At 42.5% G+C, this 22,210-nt stretch overlaps 2 protein-coding genes across 4 annotated transcripts; one reads left to right on the top strand and one right to left on the bottom strand.

The window, feature by feature from the left end:
* Positions 1-407: 407 nt before the first annotated feature.
* Positions 408-2,177, bottom strand: LOC124056836 (blue-sensitive opsin-like). Its single transcript, XM_046384687.1, has 5 exons — positions 1,749-2,177; positions 1,489-1,657; positions 1,220-1,385; positions 899-1,138; positions 408-509 (listed from the first exon to the last, which is right to left on the bottom strand). The coding sequence occupies exons 1-5, from the start codon at positions 2,125-2,127 to the stop codon at positions 408-410; spliced, it is 1,056 nt and encodes a 351-aa protein (XP_046240643.1). The 5' UTR covers positions 2,128-2,177.
* A 5,961-nt stretch (positions 2,178-8,138) lies between these two features.
* On the top strand, positions 8,139-21,983 carry hcfc1a (host cell factor C1a). Of its 3 annotated transcripts, none has more exons than XM_046384686.1 (28): positions 8,140-8,321; positions 9,480-9,680; positions 10,947-11,095; positions 11,951-12,111; positions 12,225-12,433; positions 12,685-12,769; positions 12,903-13,009; positions 13,099-13,278; positions 13,384-13,626; positions 13,749-13,897; positions 14,004-14,186; positions 14,276-14,497; positions 14,895-14,999; positions 15,112-15,328; positions 15,641-15,777; positions 15,863-16,010; positions 16,147-16,367; positions 16,690-17,602; positions 17,800-17,945; positions 18,075-18,218; positions 18,331-18,538; positions 18,707-18,982; positions 19,072-19,178; positions 19,269-19,403; positions 19,504-19,689; positions 19,842-20,139; positions 20,238-20,301; positions 20,411-21,983. In XM_046384686.1, exons 2-28 carry the CDS (start codon positions 9,485-9,487, stop codon positions 20,448-20,450), a joined length of 5,229 nt encoding a protein of 1,742 aa, XP_046240642.1. In that variant the 5' UTR covers positions 8,140-8,321; positions 9,480-9,484; the 3' UTR covers positions 20,451-21,983. The 3 variants fall into 3 exon arrangements, with proteins under 3 accessions (XP_046240641.1, XP_046240642.1, XP_046240639.1); XM_046384683.1 differs by having other exon boundaries at positions 8,141-8,321; positions 17,797-17,945; XM_046384685.1 differs by lacking the exon at positions 14,895-14,999 and having other exon boundaries at positions 8,139-8,321; positions 17,797-17,945.
* The last annotated feature ends 227 nt before the right edge of the window (positions 21,984-22,210 follow it).

Genomic DNA, 22,210 nt, shown 5'->3' with positions numbered 1-22,210 from the left:
AGCAGAAATAACACAGATTTTGTGGGTGTTTACAGTCATGAACAGGGACAAAACTGAACTGTTAACACACAGCATTTTTTGAACTTCTCAGGAAAGCACATTGACAGTACAGCTGGTGTAACAGACTCTTACATGTTGCAGTGAACATACACCTAACAACACAATATCTTTATAAGGAAACTGTACAGAGTCCACCCCGCTGAAATAGATGCTTTCCAGTATCAACATCATACACACACTATTTACATGTTTGTTTGTTTTTTTTATTTTTCACTTTGCAGATTATTCATTATTTCTTTATGACTGAGTTGCAGCTTTGTGCATTTTTCATATGACAAAACACACATACATTTCATGTTATTTACAATTCACAAATCATTGGTGGCAGACAAGTCTTAATGTGCAGTCTAAGCAGGCCCGACTTTGGAGACTTCGGTCACTGACTGGGTCGACGACTCTTCATCCTCACCTCCACCCATCCCCAGCATCTTCATCATGCAAGAACGGAACTGAAATCCAAGAAATACGAAATACGAAAATCTTCACACAAATTGTAATTGTTTATGGTTAGGTTAGGTTAAGTTAGGTTGTTTTGTTTCTAATCAGACATGCTGTCTTTCATTAATAATTTTGCATGAGCAATTTATACCAATGTCTCTCTATATATTTACGAGAATTTGCTGATCATTACTGAATTTACGTGTGTTTCTATAGAGCAGGTTTTCTGTGAGTCTACATGCTGTTTTTTTTTTTGTTAGTCCGACATCAGGAACAAACAGAAACTGTACCTTCTTCAAAACATGAAGCATATTAATCTCTCTTTCTGTGTCTCATTTACACCGTGCGTGTCCAGAAGTGTAATGTGTTTTCGATTTCACAGGGCATATTACAGACCAACCTGTTTGTTGAGGAGAACATAAATAACTGGGTTGTAGACGGCAGAGGACTTAGAAAAGACGGATGGTACTGAAGCAAATCTCAGGTCGAATGGTTGCCCACGGTTATTCACAACCCAAAGAGCAAAAGTGGTGTAAGGCAACCAGCACACCAGGAAGCCCAGCACCATGACGACCACCATCCTGGTCACCTCCCTCTCTGCTTTCTGGGTGGAGGCAGACTCAGCCTGGGCCTTTGCTGCCTGTTGAGAGATCAGTTTGTGTCTTAAGGTTCCTCTGGGCTTTCTGAGTAACATTACTTTTGTCTTTTAAATTTGCCTCACCATTTTCAACGTAATGAGGAGCTGAGCATAGCAGAAGATAATGACTGTAAGGGGAACAGCAAAGCAGAAGCAGAAAAGGAACATAACATAAGATTCATTGTTGTATTTGTTGTTTGTGGTGTACCAATCTGGACCACAGGAGCACTGCAGGCCTTCTGGGATGTACCTGGAGATATGATCACAAGAGCATTAAGTGTACATCCCAGCTCCTCAGTTTTGAGATGATATGCAGAGTGTAGGTTGTTTTGGGGTTTGTTTTCTTTGCTTACCTGCTCCATCCTACAAGTGGAGGACCTGAGGCAATCAATGCAATCACCCAGGTGAATGCACAGCAAGCTAAAGCGTGGTCAGGCTTGAAAATAAAGGTACCAAGTGGCTTGCAGATGACCAGCCATCTTTCAAAAGCTACCACAGCTAGAGACCACAGGCTAACCATGCCTGGAATGATATAAAGAAAGATACATTTTTTATTAACTTATCAAAACTCAAGTATCACAGTCTTATATCTGTGTCCAAAAGTTTGTCTTACCGCCAAGTGTAACCATGAAACCTTCAATCTTGCATGCCAGAGGTCCAAAGACAAAATATCTGGTTGAAAAATTGCACATGGCAGTGAAGGAACCCACACAGGACACGAGAAGGTTTGCCACGGCCAAGTTCACCAGGATGTAGTTGAGGTGGGACCGGAGCTTCTTGTACTGGATGGTGCATGCAATTGTAAGGACATTGATGGCAGTACCCACAGTAAATATAAAAAACATGTATACAGCCATTGCATAGAAGGTGCCTGAGTTTGATAGATGGTCCTGGGGGACCAGGAAGGGGCTGAGAGATGTTATGTTGTCGGTATCCAGAGGGATGGGGATCCAGAAATCCTCCGGAAGCTCCATATTACGGCCGTGCTTCATTTTGCCCTGTATGTAGGAAAAATCAAAATTTGCTGCTCATGTGATGGTCAGTTCAGAGTGCAGGTGCACTTCTCTATGCAATCAATTTTCGAGAACTGGGAGTGTATATATAGGATGTCGGACTAAATATTTAATTAATTGAATGATTGAATGATTATTTAATTAATTGACTGATTTGCTCAGCGAGAGGAACGCCTAGCTTCGTAACTGAGGAGATTAGAATAACAAGCAAAACAACGCAATGCAGATGTACAAATGTACTGCACAGTGGAATAAAACACAGGCCAGAAGCCAATACAAGATTTCATGATACTATCTGTAGTTTGCAGTCTACTATCTTGTCAGGTTTAAGGTAAAAAAACAATGATACACAGCACATGTAGACATGCACACAGGCAAATGCTAAATATACTGACATAAATGTGTATGCATCAAAAACTAAACATCTGAGTTGGGTTAAGCCTCTCAGTGCCCACGTTGGTTCAGTTGGATCCAATCTGGAGGAGAGAACATTATTTTGGATTCAAGTAATCCAGTCGTCAGAGCTAATAAGAGGCTGATCACATTCAGTCTGTCATTGGGTAACCTGCTTGCACTAAGCATTAGAGGGGATGATCTCTTCTTTCGTGACTCTGTCAGCATCAAGGTAGGATTACCCAGTGCTGCTTTGAGGTAAACTCTGAACTTCAGCTCAAAGGCAGAACTGAGGAAAATTTTGAATATCTGCTCTCTGTGGGACTGTGACTCTGCTGTGAGGCAGTCCACAGTTTCTATTGGAGACAACCATACAGTATCTTATGTGTTGAACATGATCTCACTGAAGGCCCATCTGTGCAAATTTCAGACAGGTAATGCGACAGCCATACAAGGGAATAGCTTAATTTACCCCCAGTTAACTATAACATTGAAAAGTTAACCTGAAAATAAATGATAAATGTGCAGAGACTACAAATGCTAAATAAACTGGCCAATCCAAACCATTCTGCATATTAAAATTAAGATCTTATACCAGTATGAAGAAATGTTATAATGATATATGATATAATGATATAATATAAATAAGTTTCATGAGTTGGACAAAAAACAATGTCATTTTGTTTTAACAACAAATAAATCCTATTGGATCTGACAGAAAACTTGAGAAGAGAGTGTTTACATGTCTCATTGCTGATATTCATGATTGAAGACATAATCAGTCAACCAGCAAGATACCAAATATGTGTGTATATTTGTTTAAAGCTTTCAGGTTGTTGCAGCTTTGCCTATGACGCCACCTCAAACAGCCTGAGGACACAAACAATTAGACTTACTGGCATTTAGAACAGTAAAACAGCATTAGGATTTGAGTTTGTTTTTCATCATAAACACTGTGCAATTTAGTTTATGTGTTATACTGTGCACTGTCGCCTCATAGCAAGAGGGTACCAGGTTCGAATCCCGGTCTGGGCCCTTCTATGTGGAGTTTGCATGTTCTCCCTGTGCCTGCGTGGGTTTTCTCTGGGTACTCCGGCTTCCTCCAACAATAAAGGTAAATTGGCTACTCTACATTGCCCCTAGGTGTGAGTGTGAGAGTGTGTGGTTGTCTGTCTTTGTGTGTCAGCCCTACGATTGACTGGCGACCAGTCCAGGGTGTACCCCGCCTCTCGCCTGTAGTCAGCTGGGATAGGCTCCAGATCCCCCGCGACCCTGACGGATAAGCAGTATAGAAAATGGATGGATGGATGGATAGTCATTATGCCAGAACCACAGCAAACTGCATGTGCTGCCTCTACAATGACAGCAGTCACCACAAGAAGGGTGACAACAACTTCCATAAGTTTATAAGACAGGCATATTCACAAGGTTTAAGTTTAATTTAAAGGTTCTGCTTGTACAACCTTGGCTAACCTTGTGTGCTTTCATTTGTGACACTCAATCCCTTTTATCATTTGATTGTATGATGACAAAAAAAGCTTCCGGACTCCAAAGATTCTTTAAAAAACATTAACATGCTGATATATTGTCATGCACATGAAGGGTAAAAACACACGTACACCTTCTCAGAAAACCTCCTGCTGTTGCTGCCACAATCCTCACGTCATTTGTGAGGCTTTACCTCATGATCTCTTTAGGCTTTCAAAGTTCAGTTCCTTAGCAGCTTCCTAAGTCTCTTATCGTGTGCAAATCGTTACAGCCTACTCAGATCAGTATGGACGATCAGGGTGTTTACTGACCTTATTACGTCTGCTGTGCTTGGTGAACACACACACACACACATGTCCTTGATTCAGATCAGTTCAGTAGCCTTGGGATGAGACAGATGAGTTGGTGTATTGTGAATTTCAACAAACCATCACAGATTTCTTGCTTTTGAGGACCAAACTGATGCTTAAATAAGATGAGTGGAATGAAAATCATGACAACATAGCCAGTCAATAGAAATGATGATATTAAAGATAAGAGTGACAATAATTTAGAGAGACATTTAACTACAAAGACTACTCCCTTCACTGAAATGTAAATGTGTGCTGTTCTTTCACAGAAGTTCTGATATACGTGCTGTTTCTCTTCATAATGGATTCAACTAAAGTTGTGGTTCTTGGAATTTTTTTATCCATTTATCCAATTACTAACTCAGTTATGTTCCTAATGCAATCCGTTTCCACAACATCAGAACAAATCCCCCTTCACGCCAGCATGCTTCTCATGTACTCTGCCATGTATCCACCAACTTTTTGCTTATTTTATACGCCTGTTTGAAATATCTTTTATTACTGACTGATGAAGGACATATCAGGTACAGGAAGTTGGGTTTAATAGATCACTTGTCTGATGTCACTGTAAAGCTACAGGCTGCAGCTTTATGTTGTGCTACTCATTGTGAAGGAGTGTGATTTAATTGGGCTCTGAGTGGAGCCACTGTATCTGTGCTCATGTTGAAGCTTGGCACAGGAAGAATTATGAACAGCACACTGCATGTTAGCAAAGAGTGAAGTATAGAACTATATGATATGTTGTATATAAACATTAAAGACCTGCTTCCATTACATTCTGTTGGTATGATATAACACACGCATTCTTTACAAGATAAAATTAATGAAATGGAAGTGATGCCCTAATTCCTGGTGACCTCTTCAGGTTTCAGTCAGTTCATAATCAATTACAACATGCTTTGTCACTGTGATCTTAACGGCCTTATGGTGCCTCCTACACCAGAGAAGTTGTAGTTTACATCCATGTCTGTCCAGACTCGTATAATATGTATGTAGCAAAGTCTTTGAACGAATTAAATATAAGCTAATAAATTTAGCTTTTGGCAAAATAGAAATCATCACTATCACTATGTTGATGTGTATGATTTCAGCGAATCCTTTCCAGTGAGAAATGTGCTGTCTTCATTCACAGACTATTTTTACAGAGGACTGACAGACAGCTTTGTCACACGGTGCAACGACAATCACCTGAAGCTCAATATCATCAAAAACACTGAGTTTGTGGTGAACTGCTGCTACATGTTTATTAGTGTCTAAATTCACTGAGAGCAACAATAACAACAACAAAACAGAATCAAATTCTTTGTATGTGTTCATTTGTGTAGTCAATAAAGCTGATTCTGAACATGAAGAGGCTATAAATGGATGCTTCGCACACATCTTGAATGCAGCAAAGAATATGGATTCACTCAGCACAGTGTGAAGGTAGAGACTCAAGATTAGTGTGAAGAATTCAGTATCTGACCAAATGTGAAATAAGGTCTCAATCTCCCCTTCTGTTCCTGAATTATGGTGTTTAATAATGGCCAGAAAACGGTTTCTTCATTATGATTTCATCACATCATCATTTTATCCTCTCAAGCTTTTCTGTGAAATTTTATCCTAATTAACATGAATTGTTAGGTCATGAATTAAAAGGTGTTCTGTGAGGTCACAGTGAATTCTGTCCTTTGACCACCAAAATCTAATCAGTTCATCGTTGAGTCCAAGCACTTCCTGAGATATCCATTAACAGGACTGGGACGAAAACATGAAGCCCCCTACCTAACACACCCATGATGTACACACACACAAGTGATTTCAACTGACAGGTGATTAGATCTTTTCTCAGGGCTTAACGTGTGCTTGACTGCCATGTCATTGACTCTCCTGCTGGCTTTATTGCACCTACTGTGATGGGACAAATCACACAGTTATTATTTTTATCAGCACAAAGAGCTTGCTGATCTTGTGTAAGTCCCAGCAGAGTTCAGCCCATCTTCAACCTGAGCAGATGTTTAATCAGACACAATAAGAGACAGCTCCAGAGTTCTAATTATGTTTGAAAATGAGATATGTAAATAATGAACCAAACCCACCATTCATTTAAACTGTTGTATTTGTGCATAACTCACTCACTGTAAGCTGCAGCTGTCATTTAAAATAAAACAGAACAATGCAAGTCTGTCATCTAATGGACAAGTAGAGCATTGCAAAAAGGGACTTGTTACACACACACACACACACACACACACACACACACACACATACACTTCTTTTTAAATTCACACCCTGAAGCTGACAGATCTTTGTCATATGCACTTCTGAGGCATCCAATGGTGTAGTATACATGAGCTACACATAACAATATTTAATAAATTTTGTGGATGATTAAACAGACATCAACAAACAAAACAAAACAATACTGCAACAAAATAAATGTAGGCCTCTAAAAGCAACGACAATGATATGCATGTATAAAAAAATAATTGAAATCATTTAATAAGATAAAGATAAAAATTCAAGTGAATAAAAGAATAAAGACAAATACCAACAAAAATCATTCCACCAAACATGATAATAATAAGAAGAAGAAGAAGGAGGAGGAGGAGGAGGAGGAGGAGAAGAATACAAAATGGATGTAAGATCATCTGAAGTGACATATTTTGCTTTTGCTCAAGTGTTAATACATATTATGTATATATGTGCGTATATATATTCTGCTGATAAGTGCCTTGTTTTATTAACGAGTAGTTTGTCTATTGTACTGTTGTCTGACGTGTGAATGTATCAAGATGCTATGATGACAACAACCTAATTTCCCTGCAGGGATTAATAAAGTTATCGTTCTTGTCTTATCTTATCTTGATATTGTTTCAATGATAAAATATTAAACAGAATAACAGAAGGCTATAAGTGATACACTTTACCTCAAGTCTAGAATAAAAAAGTCACCCAACTTGAGAGCCTTCCAGCAACATGTAGTGGTGAAGCTGATCTTGCTAATTTGTCAAATCTAAACCCACATACTGCACAATAAATTCCTATTTACTAAATTAGACTGTGCCTTTGGTGCGCACATCTGTAGCTAAGAGGGCATATTAAATGGAATTATACCGATTGCTATTTCACACAGAGCTACAACTGAATTCACCTGTAGGCCTACAACCAGACTTTGGCTTGGACCCACACACATTGATTTATTTCTGCAAGTCAAATTAGATAGAGAAGTTTAATAATAATCTTTTGGAATTTCAGCAGCTTTAAGACCATTCAGTATGAGTCAACAACGAAATGTGTTGCAGAACGTACACCGTTTTGGAAAAAGGGGAACACTGGGGGTCTTCATTGCTGATGTTACTGTAGTCATGCAGCACTTGTGTCAGTGGAGGGCGCACTGATGTGGGCGTGGCCACTTTAGTATGTGTGAACGCTAAATCTGTAAATTAGTGCTTGTACACTATTATTGTACGTGAATGGACATATTTAAGTAGGTTTATGGTGGAATAACATCAGCACTACCTACACTGGTAAAATAAAAGTTCTTCCCGCACGGATGTCGCCATCTTTAGTAAGGGACAATAAGCCCAGTGCTGTAACACAAGTTGTTGTAATTTGCCGAAACTCCTTGCAGTTACTCCTTTATGTTTATTTTTTATAGATTTCAATGGTTCTTTGAAGCACCTCACTATATAGGGCATCATTCGCGTATTCAGAATGGCAAATAGCAAAAACTGTATATGCATATATGTCTAAAATGGTTAGCGAGCAGGTCGCTGTCGCCATGTTTACTTTGGGTGACGCCAACTCTCTTCCATTTTCCTCCGCCTCTGGTTGTCAAGAAGATGGCAGCTTCCAGGCAGGCATGAGAGGAAATACTTCTTCACAAATCGAATGAATTTGGATTATTGCCGCAAGATCAGACCACATACCCGTGTTTTTGCAATTACTGCATCGAAATAAGTAAGTTAAAATTTGAAATATCTGCGCCTTTTTCGGTTTGTTATGTTTTGTTGTGGCATACCGTCCGGCCATTTTTCTTGTGGGAGCTGTAGAACTAGGCCGATTGTCGAAAAGATGGCTGCTTCCAGAGACGGCATGAAACATAATAATACTCCGTTTATGCAGTTTAATTCCGTTTAGCTGCGTTTTGAGACCGGTGTTGCAACTACATTTGTATCAGGTAAAGCATGCACGTCAAAATAAAACGAAATTACGTTGCATTTAATTGTAAAATTTGGCGACGCTTTGACAGATGCCAGCCGTACAGCGATAGCTGTTAGCTTTGGTAAATTAGGTTGAGCTACTAGCCGCTAGTGCTAGAGTAGTATTGATAAGGTTAGTAACGATTTGAATACTACGATTACGCTTACATTCCCAGCATAATTCGGTAAATCATTCGACGGGAGTTAAGACACGCAATTTCCAAACTGTTGCAACTGTAAGCTTGAACTATTTTTCTAATGTCGATAATTGCGTTAAGAGGGTTGCAGAGAATGCTAAGCTAGCTAGCTACAATATGGCGACTCCCAGAGAAGCATGAAAATAGCCGACTCTTGATAACAGTTTAAAATAAGAATTAAATGTGGGTTTCAACTATGTATTGTTTTGCTTTGTTAACACGCTATTGGACTTAGAATTTTGTGTAGTGTATTTTATTGCCGGTGTAGTTAGCTAGCTATCATCTATTTTTCTTTCTCAGTCGCTTCCGCCATTTTTCAGACTGGCAGTAGCGTTAGCGGGTGTTTGTTTGGTTGCAAGATGGCTGCTTCCATGGATTGAATTCAATGGTTAGAAACAACTAAGCTAGTTAGTATACATCGTATGTATTGGATAGATTTCAAATATCTCTTACTACAACTGCAATTTCAAATCTGCATCAAGCTATCTGAAGCAGTAGTTGCTTGAAAGTTTTTTACATTTGTTTTTCGGGTTTGAATGTGTTTATTAGCCAAAGCTAACTGCTAACTGTTAAGCTTTTCAGCTATTATGGCCACACAAACTAGCTACCGTGCCCGGTCAGATGTTTCCGATGAGTTCCTACTGTAGTTTATGTGAAATATCACGGTTATTGAATATATGCGGTTAAAACAAATGGTCTTTTATTATTCCCACTGACAGAAGTCATGTCTGCCCCTGGCTCCGCGGTGACTGGGACCACGGCGTCGGTTCTGCAGCCGCGGTGGAAACGGGTCCTTGGATGGTCCGGTCCCGTTCCCCGGCCCAGACATGGACACAGAGCTGTGGCGATAAAGGAGCTTATGGTTGTCTTTGGTGGTGGAAACGAAGGAATTGTGGATGAATTACATGTATACAACACCGGTAAGATTAACTTTGCATGTATAACTTTGCGGATTGTTTGTTTCCCTTGTTCTTTTTTTTACATTATCTATTATGTTTTAGTTTTTAAATTTGTAAGTGTGAAATAACGTAAAGCGCGTTTTCACTTCGCGTTTCCATTTCGAAAGAGTTATATTTTATTTCTAAAGATCGATTCGTGACGTGCAAAACTAAGTAGAGTATAGGCCTCAGCAGGCCGAGCAGAGCCGTTGCTCCCTCTACCGGAGACAGGTTTTTACTACACGTTAAAAAAGGCGGGCTAAAAGAAAATGGATGATGCTGTTTGGTTTAAACATATGCACTGCCCCAGTTTCCTGCGCACGAAGACCGACAAACTCAGCTAATATAATGTATGTTTCTCCATCTTTAAATGCAGATTTTGATCTCCGTTTTAGTGTTAATAAGATTGTTGGTTAGAGGCCCTACTAGTCAGGAATTTCGCAGCCTTATTTGGGTCATAACCAGGGTTGAGTCACATTGTTTTGAAATGCAGACACTTACGAAATGCAAATTGCATGGCGATTTTTGTAATTGCTGAAGTAATCCACTGGATTACAAAATATATTAATCTGATACTTTAAGTCTATTTCAAAATTAAACATTGAAGTGATTGCACCTTTGGATGTAGTCACAAATATTTTGAGTTAGATATTATTTTTTTCTCTTTAAAAATCATCTTCAATGCAAATACAGTGCATATTCAGCATCAAATTACCCTTACAAACAGTACTGGCACAAACTAAAGGTGTGCTGTGTATTTTATACCTTTAAAAAAAAACGTAGATTGTTTTTGATTTGTTTTGTGTTTAATCAAATGCCCCATGGGGACTTTTGCCTTTTTATGTAAAAGGAGCACTTATTCAAAAAGTCCATCTTTCATTTTCAATGCAAATGAAAGGGAATTAAAAACTCTACTATCATTAAAATCAAATATTAATGAGGTCACAAAACCGGCAACCTGGGAAAAGTAACGTATTTTGGCATATAGTTGAACCTAGTGGGCATATTAATGTTCTTGGGGGGAAAAAGTAATATTTTAAAGTTACCTTATTTTTAAAGCTACATTCAGAAATGTAAGTAATCCTATTTTAATCCTCGAAATGTTTTGAATATAATCTATGTTGATTGTAATCTTGTTGAGAAATCCTGATGTCGTGTAATCCGTTACCAACTACCCTCATAATTTTAATGATTGTCTGTAAGCCTCAACTGATAACTTCCCTGCCATTGTTGTGTTTACATTTCTAGCAACAAACCAGTGGTTCATCCCAGCAGTACGTGGTGATATTCCCCCCGGTTGTGCTGCATACGGTTTTGTCTGTGATGGCACAAGGTTGCTGGTGTTTGGTGGAATGGTGGAGTATGGAAAGTACAGCAATGATCTCTATGAACTACAGGTAATCCGTCTACATTAAGACAATGAAAACTTTCAAAGTTAAAATGATTGATGGAAAAACATTTATTTCTTCATACTTTTTGGGAGATTGAGGCTCTCTGATTATTGATGCGTGTCGAAGCATTTTAATAAGAATGTCAGGCATGCGGTGGGATGTTTGTTGAGGTGGTACTGAGTCTGTTCACTCTGACTGTGCACTTCAGATAATGAAATTAAATGTTTAATGTCGTATGAAGGTTTCAGTCCATCTCATCCCACAATGTATGACTTGTATAACTGTTAAAGAGAGAACTGTTAAAGAGAAATCGATTCTTGGGTATGTCGTGATTCTCTCTGAAGGATTCAGAATTGATTTGCTAAACTGCTCTTTCCGAATTCAGATGGTTTATCAAGTTCCAACAAACTTCCAGCTCATGTGCTGCCTTTAAAGAGAAGTCACATTTTGAGAAGGAGCGGGGAGTGTAAAAAGGCAATTGAGTTAGAGACTGAATGTGATGCTGATCAGCATATGAGTATCCTCTGCTCCGCGGTTATGCTTAGTTTAACCGAATTTTATTAACTAGTCCTTTCAGGTTCCAGAAACATCTCTGTATTCTCCTCCCTTCCAAAGCTTAACTTGATACACAATAAAGGAAGTTAAAATTTTAAATATAGTTTTGTTTCTGGTTATCATATGGGTGTGTCCCAGAGTAGGTGGCTTTTGAGTGACTGGGGAAAATTAATAAATTAAAATTTTACAATTACAAAAATCTTTATCAGATTGTCAGAATAGCATGATGTTGATTATTAGGACTTGACCCCGCTGTGTCCACCCCAAAAATCTGTAATGTTATTTTGACCATGGTTTCTGTTACAGGCCAGCAGATGGGAATGGAAAAAGCTGAAAGCAAAAAACCCAAAGAATGGCCCCCCACCATGTCCTCGTCTTGGCCACAGTTTTTCCCTGGTTGGCAACAAATGCTACCTGTTTGGCGGACTCGCCAATGACAGCGAGGACCCAAAAAATAACATTCCCAGGTACAGATGTTTTTTCCCAGCAGGAGCCAGTAGGGCCCTTCACGACTGCTTGAGATTCTACTTCAATCAGCAACATGAGCACGACTCAGGATGTCTGTGTTTTTCATTCTCAGATACCTGAATGATCTGTACACACTTGAGCTTCGTGCGGGTTCCAGCGTGGTTGGATGGGATATTCCAATCACATATGGAGTTCTGCCTCCTCCCCGCGAGAGCCACACTGCTGTGGTATACACAGAGAAGATGAGCAGGAAATCTCGCCTGATAATCTATGGAGGGATGAGCGGTTGTCGTCTTGGAGATTTGTGGACACTTGACATTGGTAGGTTTCTTTCTAGTGTGAATGGAAATTTTACAGCAGAAAAGTTAAAACTGTCCACCTGATGGCACTCAGAGACAGTGCTGGTATTTAAACAGGGCCAAAGCAAATATCATCAATTTATGACTCACACACTTGGAGAGAGGATTAAAAAGATAATGTTTGATAGTGATGTGTGTGTTTGCCTTTTTTTGTGGTTATTTAATTTGATTGCATATATTGTCTAACATCATGCTGCTGGTCTTTGTCCCCAGATACTCTGACATGGAACAAACCATCAGTAAGTGGGACAGCACCGCTCCCCAGAAGTCTTCACTCTGCCACCACCATCACAAACAAGTGAGAAAACTACTGTACCTAAGCAATAACTTGTTGAATATTGATTTTAATCATCTTCCAGTGGGAAGACCCACTGGAAGATGTTGTGCTTGGAAACCGCATCTCAATGTGACTTTAATTTCTCCCTGTGCAGGATGTATGTTTTTGGAGGATGGGTTCCTTTGGTAATGGACGATGTCAAAGTGGCCACACACGAGAAGGAGTGGAAGTGCACAAACACGCTTGCCTGCCTAAATCTTGGTTTGTGAAACTCTGTTTTTATTAAACTAGACTTCGATTTGAGTGAAATGGCCTTCATGATAATTATTGTTCCATACGTTTTTCTGTAGATACCATGTGCTGGGAAACAGTGTTGATGGATACTCTTGAAGACAACATCCCACGGGCCCGTGCTGGCCACTGCGCTGTGGCCATTAATTCCAGACTCTACGTTTGGAGTGGTCGTGATGGCTATCGTAAAGCTTGGAACAACCAAGTTTGTTGTAAAGACCTCTGGTACCTGGAAACAGGTAGGTTTGCTGTAACATGAGGTTTCCTCATTTGAAGTGACTTAAGTGGCTCAGGTTTTTAAATAATGTCATTGTTGGTAAATTTCTTGTCCTCTCTCTCCCCAGAGCGACCACACGCCCCTGCCAGGGTGCAGTTAGTCCGTGCCAACACAAACTCCTTGGAGGTGAGCTGGGGTGCCGTCTCAACTGCTGACACCTACTTATTGCAGCTGCAGAAATATGACATCCCCGCAACTCCAGCTGCAGCTTCACCAGCTGTGAGTGCAGCCCCCTCGCAGCCTGTGAACTCTCCAAAGAGCCCCGCGCCCGCTGCTGCAGCACCCTCTGCTCAGAGCCTACCACAGACCGGTATTACACGAGTGACCAGTGACTCCTCTTTTGCATATCTGTTGTTGTCACTCCACCTGGAAGTGCAACAAATGCAAAACCACAGTACATAAAGTCTAATCATAGGTTCAATTATTTTGCAGCTGTTTTGAAGGTTGCAGCTCAACAGTCTGCCACAGGCGCATCTGTTGTTACAGTCCGTCCCAGCCAGCCTGGGAAATCCCCTGTCACTGTGACATCTCTTCCTCCAGGTGTCAGAATGGTGGTGCCTGCACAGACCACCCAAGGATCGGTAAGAGCAATTTTGATTAAGATTAAGATAGATTAAGCATGAAGTATATATATTATTGTGAGATTATCAAATTTGTTCAACAGTTTTTTGCTTTTGTTGTTTTCAGCCAATTGGCAGTAGCCCTCAGATGAGTGGCATGGCAGCTTTAGCAGCAGCAGCTGCAGCAACACAGAAGATCCCGCCCTCCTCGGCAGGAACTGTCCTCAATGTTCCTGCAGGTGCCACCATTCTCAAAACGGTAGCAGTTTCTCCTGGCACAACCACAGTGAAAGTGGCTTCTCCTGTCATGGTACAGTTCCCGCTAAATGTTTTCACCCTTAACATTGTGTGCATTTTGTCTGTCAGATGACAGTTTTTAAAATAACGCTATGCTTGTAGGTCAGTAACCCAGCCACCCGAATGCTGAAAACTGCTGCAGCTCAAGTGGGCACAGCCACTGCATCCTCACCCACCACCACCAGACCCATCATCACTGTGCACAAGTCTGGTGCCGTCACCGTGGCCCAACAGGCCCAGGTGGTAACCACTGTGGTGGGAGGAGTCACCAAGACCATTACCCTGGTGAAGAGCCCCCTCACCATGGGCAGCAGTGGCACTCTGGTAAGAAAACAGGACTTTGTGAAAACTCTGCAGCACAATGTAATATTGACATTCTGAGAGCATCCTTTGGTGCTTTCACATGCATGCTGTAAATCACGGGTTCTGTAAATTGTTTTTAAACGTTTGGTGTGTATTTTGTTTTCTATGTGTGATCACAAGACAGTGACAACATGCACTGGGCTTGAACGAGTGGGGGAGGGAGTAAAGGTTGGCCTACAGTGACTGTTGGAGAACTCTGCTAAGAAAACAGGGAGCATGATGTTAGTGGTCTGCATGACTGTTGGTCATTTATGGCTAGAAATATTCATAGACCCACCAGCGTGGTGGTCCACCTTCCCTGTGCTGTCCGGTGTTTTCTGGTGACTCATGAACTTGAGTCTCTCTCCTATGTCGGCAGATCTCCAACCTTGGCAAGATGATGTCTGTGGTACAAACCAAGCCAGTGCAGACATCAGCTGTCACAGGCCAGGCTTCCACTAACCCTCTCACACAGATCATACAGGTCAGCTATCTGCATGAGTGCAGGACAAAAACAGGAGGTAGCTTAAACTCCTGAGACAGGCACCAGATGACTTTCTCCAAATGGTTTGCATGACATGTGTCTCTCTCCCCAGACAAAGGGCCCCCTGCCAGCTGGGACCATCCTGAAGTTGGTGACCTCTGCAGATGGCAAGCCCACAACCATCATCACAACTTCCCAGGCAGGAGGCACCGGAAACAAGCCCACTATCCTCAACATCAGCGGCGTCTCTCCTACCACCACTAAGCAGGGCACCACCATCATTAAAACCATCCCTATGTCGGCCATCATGACTCAACCTGGAGCTACAGGTCTAAACTCACACAAGTGCACGGTTACAACTACATAACATTTTTATGACTCAGATTAGTACCACAAACTAAGTAATGCTCACACAGTCTCTGCATTTAAACAAAATCTGAACCAAATGAACATCTAGATTAGAATGATTCTCTCCATGAGTCATCTGGTTGTATTTCCCGATAATATGAACATAATATGAACAGATATTAAGAATTATTTGCATATGTAAATTAACCAGGTGTTTGATAAAAGAGTAGAATGTCCTGTTGACATAGTTGGATGAAAACTGATTTCAGGCATACACACTTTTATCTCTGTAGGTGTGACAAGCAGCGCAGGCATGAAAACGCCTATCACAATCCTTACCACAAAGGTGATGACCACAGGAACCCCTGGAAAAATCATCACAGCAGTGCCCAAACTTGCCACTGCAGCTGGCCAACAGGGACTGACACAGGTAAACGGACTTTTTGTAGAAGAATTTATAGAAATCATCTTTATGTTGCGTCGAGTGAGACTAATCCTGAATGGCGTGTCTTTAGGTGGTTTTGAAGGGTGCTCCTGGGCAGCCTGGCACTATTTTACGCACTGTGCCCATGAGCACAGTGGGTGGTGTACGACTTGTTACGCCAGTGACCGTGTCTGCAGTTAAACCCACTGTCACAACTCTGGTTGTCAAGGGGACTACTGGTAAGGATAACAATTTTTTTCTGATTTGTTTTCAATGAATTGTTATCGGATGAAATTAAGACGTTATCGCAGATTTTTGTACAAGGTATTCTGAAACTTTTGATTTTCAACTTTTCACCGCATCTTCACCCTCCAGGTGTCACTACTCTTGGGACCGTCACCGGTACAGTCTCCACCAGCCTGGCGGGGGCCACGGTTGACAGTTCCAACGCCTCTCTGGTTACCCCAATCACCACACTGGGAACCATCGCTACCCTGTCCAGCCAGGTCATCAGCCCATCTGCCATAACTGTGTCAACTGCTCAGACCAGCCTCACTTCCACCTCAACACTGCCCTCTTCTACCATCACAGTGCAGGTAAGACCCTGCACATGGTTGTCCTTTGGCTTGTATTTAACATTATAGCCATTAGGACACAAAATCATGACAGCAATATGCATCATACACATATACTTCTTTTTTACTACTTTAAAGTCTAAGAGGATAAGGGGTTGATGCCCATTTCTGCCACTACACAACATTGACAGAGCTGCTGCTAGACAATCAATGGGATAAGAACTTGGGAAAGAGGGGGGAAAAAAACAGTTTGTTTCTGAATATGACAGGCTTCAAGACAGTATGAAAAGACATGTTGTAGTACTTAAAGATGACTGAATTTGCTTTACTCTCTTTTGCACAGAACCAGCCCACCCAAGTGACTCTAATCACAACCCCCAGTGGTGTAGAAGCTCAACCAGTGCAGGATCTACCAGTGTCCATCCTGGCTTCACCAACCTCCGAACAGCCCAGCTCCACTGAGGCCGGAGCAGCTGGAGAGGGCTCTGGGACTGTCACCCTGGTCTGCTCTAACCCGCCCTGCGAGACCCACGAGACGGGAACCACCAACACAGCCACCACCTCTTCTGCCACCATCGGGGCAGGTCAGGTTTGTTCTAACCCGCCCTGCGAAACCCACGAGACCGGAACCACCAACACAGCCACCACCTCTTCTGCCACCATCGGGGCAGGTCAGGTTTGTTCTAACCCGCCCTGCGAAACCCACGAGACCGGAACCACCAACACAGCCACCACCTCTTCTGCTACAATTGGAGCAGGACAGGTGTGCTCTAACCCGCCCTGTGAGACCCACGAAACGGGCACCACCAACACAGCCACAACTGCATCGTCAAACATGTCTGCAGTGCGTGTGTGTTCCAACCCACCATGCGAGACCCATGAAACTGGGACAACTAACACAGCTACCACATCATCAGCTAACATGGGCGGAGTCCAGCAGTTGTGTACCAACCCACCCTGTGAGACCCACGTCACAGGCACCACCAACACAGCCACGCAGGCGTCGTCTAACATGAGCACAGGCCAAACAGGCACCGTGCAGAGGGTCTGCTCCAACCCACCCTGCGAAACACACGAGACAGGAACAACCAACACCCCATCCACGGCCACCTCCAGCATGGGAGGCGACCAGACCAGCACAGCAGCAGGCCTAGTCCAGAGGGATTGCTCCAACCCGCCTTGCGAAACACACGAGACTGGGACCACCAACACAGCCACCACTGCCACCTGTAGCATGGAGACAGGCGAAGGCACAGGTACACCCACATATGCTGTAACTGTGTCAGCCCAGGGAAATACATTTCCTCATTATGTCATAAAGGTTTCAGTAACAGAAAAAGCAAAAATCAGATCACATCCGGAAGTGTTTTTTTTTTTGTTTGTTTTTTTTTTTAGTAGATGCCACATGACATTAACTGGTACGAATTCAAACTTAAATTATGTTTATTAGCAGCTCAACAGACAGAGGAGGGAGCAGAAGATACCAGCAGCACAGAGGTGGCTTCTACCACAGCAGCAACTGGCATTGTTACCACCACCCAGGGCAGGGCCATCACTACTGTGACTCAGTCCACACCGGCCCCAGCACCCTCTGTACCTGTAAGAAATTCACTAATTAGCAAACCTCCTTTTCTTAAGGGTGTATTTCTTATGCTGGTGGCATTATGTGAGAAAGATGTCATTGCATTGAACGATCAATCTACACATTTTATCCTTGTATCTCTCCAGTCAATCTCATCGATCACGGAGGGTGTGAGTACTGCTGCCAGCTCCACAGAGGAACCCATGCAAACTGATGAGACCGCGGCGACAGCAGCAGCAGAAGCTGCACCCGCAGAGGAGAGTGCCGCCGCTATGGAGACGCAAGCCGAGGTAAATACAGCGTAATGTCACGCAAAGCCACTGTTGGCATGACATTTTTCAAGCCCACTCAATCAAACGTGTATTCAGTGTGTGCATGTAAACCTGCAATTTGTTCCTTCAGGGAGAAGCAGCTGCAGCAACAGCCTTGAATCTCCCCTCAGAGCTGATGTCAGAGGGCCAGGGAGCCACACTCATGGTGACAGGACTGTCGGACGAAGAGCTGGCCGTGACCGCAGCTGCCGAGGCTGCCGCTCAGGCCGCAGCCACTGAAGAGGCTCAGGCCCTCGCGATCCAGGCTGTTCTTCAGGCAGCTCAACAAGCCGTAATGAGTGAGTCCAAATATAGTCTTGTATGTCTGATTACTCACTTGGTGTCACCGGGACTCCAGTCTTTTTTCCTTGAGTCCCCTGGTGCTAACCCTAACCCTTGTCTCAAAGAAAAGCTGATGCTCTCCTGGTTGTGGTTTGTATAAATTCTTAAATACTTTGTCATTTCAGATGAGGGTGATTCCACAGGAGAGAGCCAGCAACCCACCAACATCCCCATCATGCTGACCCAGCAGGAGCTCGCTGCCCTGGTCCAGCAGCAGCAGCAGCTGCAGGAGGCTCAGGCTGCTGCACAGCAGGCCACCGTGGACACAAGCCTACCCACCGAGGGCCTTGCCCCTGCTGACAGTCTCAACGACCCCTCTGTTGACAGCAATGGACACAATGAGATGGCTGCGGCTGTCACCAGTGCAGTGGCATCACTGCTACCACGTACCACTGCTGAAAGTAAGACTTCTCGGTTATTATGATAAGTACTGTGGATGTCTTTTTGTACTGCAGACTGACCTTTTTGGATTATTCCTTGCATTCCACAGCACTCGCTCCGTCAAGCACATTTGCGCCCTCTGTGTCGGTGGCAAGTCCAGCCAAGCTGCAAGCAGCAGCCGCTCTAGCAGAAGTCGCCAATGGCATCGAGGGAGAGGCGAGTCCTTGTGTAATTGCTAAACATCTGGCTTGTTCAGCAAACTCAGAGACAAAAGATGTGACTGTGTGTTATTTGTATGTCTTACAGAAGCAAGGCCCTCAGCCAACCCCAGTGAAGCCTGTTGTAAAGAAAGAGAACCAGTGGTTTGATGTTGGAATTGTTAAAGTGACAAATATGGTTGTCACCCATTTCTATGTGCCAGGAGATGATTCTCAAGGAGATGTGAGTGTCTCATGAGGTTTTTTTTCCATGTTTTGATTACTATACTTTTATATACCCAGTACATCTCTAATGTCTGTTTTTTTGTGTGTGTGTGTGGAAGGATGACTCTGGCATCATGCCAGACTACAGCCAGATGAAAAAAATGGAGCTGCAGCCTGGAACGGCTTACAAGTTCCGTGTTGCTGGAATCAACGCTTGTGGTCGTGGAGCTTTCTCAGAGATATCTGCTTTCAAGACATGCTTACCAGGCTTCCCAGGGGCACCTTGTGCCATCAAAATCAGCAAGGTAAATGCCCCAGTAAAGCCCTTTCCCTTGTTTTCGTCTTGCTCAGTTATGGATTTGACATGTCGGCGTGTAAAGCGCGACGATAACAGCAGCCGTTCTCATGAGCCATGCTTTCAGGCACTGAGTCGCATTTGTTCGCCGTCTCTCTGCAGAGCTCAGACGGCGCCCACCTGACCTGGGAGCCACCCTCGGTGACGTCAGGGAAGATCATCGAGTACTCCGTGTACCTGGCCATTCAGAGCAACCAGACAGCTGAAGCCAAGGCCTCCACCCCAGCACAGCTAGCCTTCATGCGTGTGTACTGTGGACCCAACCCCTCTTGCTTGGTGCAGTCGTCCAGCCTCTCCAACGCCCACATCGACTACACCACCAAGCCAGCCATCATCTTCCGCATCGCCGCCCGCAATGAGAAGGGCTACGGTCCTGCCACCCAAGTTCGATGGCTCCAAGGTGAGTCACACAGATTCACAAACTCATGCTCAGATATCAGAACGAGAGCACTGCACTGAGGGTTAGACGTGTACCATAACCATTTGTCTGCTTTGCAGAATCCGGCAAAGATGCTGCCTCTGCGAAACCGGCCCCCAAAAGACCAGGCACCTCTCCTGATACGTGAGTACAGTCGTCATGTTTGCTGCTGTGCACACAGGAATAGACATTAAGATGGCACTGATGAATAAAACAAACAATGCTCATTCTGGTCTTATGTGTGCTCTTGCAGTAAGCCTACTGGTCCAAAGAAAGCAAGGACGGACCAGTGAGGTTGCCCAGAGACCCCTCCCAGTCTTTTGTCTTTTTTTTTTTTTTTTTTTTTTTTTTTTCCCCCACTCACTGTCCTTTTATCTGGAAGACTGACCTTCACCCCTCCTCCACCTCCTCATCCTCATCCTAATCTCATCCTCCACCCTCAAGTCTCAGATCAAGACAGCAGCGGAGGCAGAACAACCATATGAAGCCAAGATGAAAGTCAATCTGAGAGATGTTTTCTGTAGATAAAAAAAACAAAAAAAAAAACCCTCCTCGTTCTGTTGGTCGTACTATTTTTAGAGCAACACAAACTTAGAAGCACATTATCTTTTTCAGTCACATCCCCTTCCATCGTTAACATCTATTTTTGGCTTGTTTCAGTAGTTGAGCAGTATAGAGAAGCATTTGCATTTTCACAAACTGGGAGCCAGCCTGAGCGCAATGCTAACTTTTTTCCTTTTTTTTTGTTTTTGTTTTTGTTTTCCCTCGTCTGTTTTGTGAATCCTGAGGGCGGGGATGTAGAGAGAGACTACATAAAATGATGTACAGTGTTGGAAAAAAAAAAGGCTGTGGAGTTTAGATGAGAGGAAAAATCGGTATGGTAACAAATAAAGCACTTGTCCTCGAAGAAAGAGGACATCTTTTTTTTTTTTTCCTTTCATTTTTTCTTTTTGCTCAAAACAAATTTGCTTCATCGAGAACCAAGTGTATAGTCATCGTACTGGACTCCAGTTTCCTGGTAAATGTCATCACTGTGCGCTTTTTACCCCAAGATGAGGACTGGTTGCCGACACTTCAAAGTGGACAAAAAAGAGTGACAAAGGAAGAGATTTGTAGAGAATGAACGACAGACTTTGCTAGGACTGAGACTTGCAGCACACACGAAAAAAAATTGCAAAATCTTCCCAAAAAATTAGCAAGCAATGACGCAGAAGATCTTTTGTGTAGTTTATTTTTGTATTTTTTAAGCTTTTTTTTTTCTCCTATGTGTATGTGTATGTTGTGTGCATTTTTAAAAACATCACTTTTTTTAACTGTTGTTCATCCCCATAGTTTGTGTTTGTGGAAAGATGGGTGGCTGTGTTGAGGTTGCCACTATATTTTTAAAAGTCTTCATTCAGTTGGTTGTATGTTCTTGTTGTTAACAGATGGTAATGAAAGAGAGACAGACTTTTGTATTTGTTCCACGTAGAATCGCAGAGGTTATAGGACTGAAGGGAACTTTGAAATGGACCCAGGGAGAGGAGAGTTTTTACTTTGTTTACTACTCAATGCTTGTGTTGCTTTGTTTGCCAAACATGGAGTTTCACGGGGTATGAGAAAATGAATAACATCAAATCTTTTCATACCTTTCCCCATTAATATCCCAATCAGTTGTCCTACACATTTTATGCTCATGAATGTGGTGTCTCACCTCTTCTTTAAGTTTTTTTTTTGTTTTGTTTTGTTTTTTTTTAGAATGACAAATTATATTAGTAGACACATTTTCCCTATCCTATTGATGTATGTGAATCCATTTAATAAATTTTAATTTTTTCCTTCCACGGCTCTGTACTTCAGACTACAGATGGTGTGCAAGCTAACTGTGACGTGTAAACCCGTATGTCTTTGAATGGGGATGTCTTGGGAAGAAAGCTTACATAGCCGGAGTGTACTCACCTGTAAATTAGTTCGTTCATAGTGCAAGAATAAAACAAACAAAAAAAAAAGATGAAAAAAAACAAAACATCTTGGCCTTTTATATAATTACCTGTAACAAACAGTTTTTACATGT

The sequence above is a fragment of the Scatophagus argus genome, chromosome 3 (genome assembly GCF_020382885.2).
Source record: "Scatophagus argus isolate fScaArg1 chromosome 3, fScaArg1.pri, whole genome shotgun sequence".
In the NCBI taxonomy this organism is placed as follows: Eukaryota; Metazoa; Chordata; class Actinopteri; family Scatophagidae; genus Scatophagus; species Scatophagus argus.
This window is presented reverse-complemented; position numbering and strand designations above follow the sequence as displayed.

Excerpts from the sequence above, each read along its gene's own strand:
- hcfc1a (XM_046384683.1), top strand. The coding sequence starts at position 9,485 with ATGTCTGCCCCTGGCTCCGCGGTGACTGGGACCACGGCGTCGGTTCTG. Across the intron at positions 13,279-13,383 it reads CCTCTGGTACCTGGAAACAG|AGCGACCACACGCCCCTGCC; the intron begins GTAGGTTTGCTG and ends CTCTCTCCCCAG. Across the intron at positions 15,000-15,111 it reads CTCTCACACAGATCATACAG|ACAAAGGGCCCCCTGCCAGC; the intron begins GTCAGCTATCTG and ends CTCTCTCCCCAG.
- LOC124056836 (XM_046384687.1), bottom strand. The coding sequence starts at position 2,127 with ATGAAGCACGGCCGTAATATGGAGCTTCCGGAGGATTTCTGGATCCCC. Across the intron at positions 1,658-1,748 it reads TTTCATGGTTACACTTGGCG|GCATGGTTAGCCTGTGGTCT; the intron begins GTAAGACAAACT and ends ATATCATTCCAG. Across the intron at positions 1,386-1,488 it reads CCACTTGTAGGATGGAGCAG|GTACATCCCAGAAGGCCTGC; the intron begins GTAAGCAAAGAA and ends TCATATCTCCAG.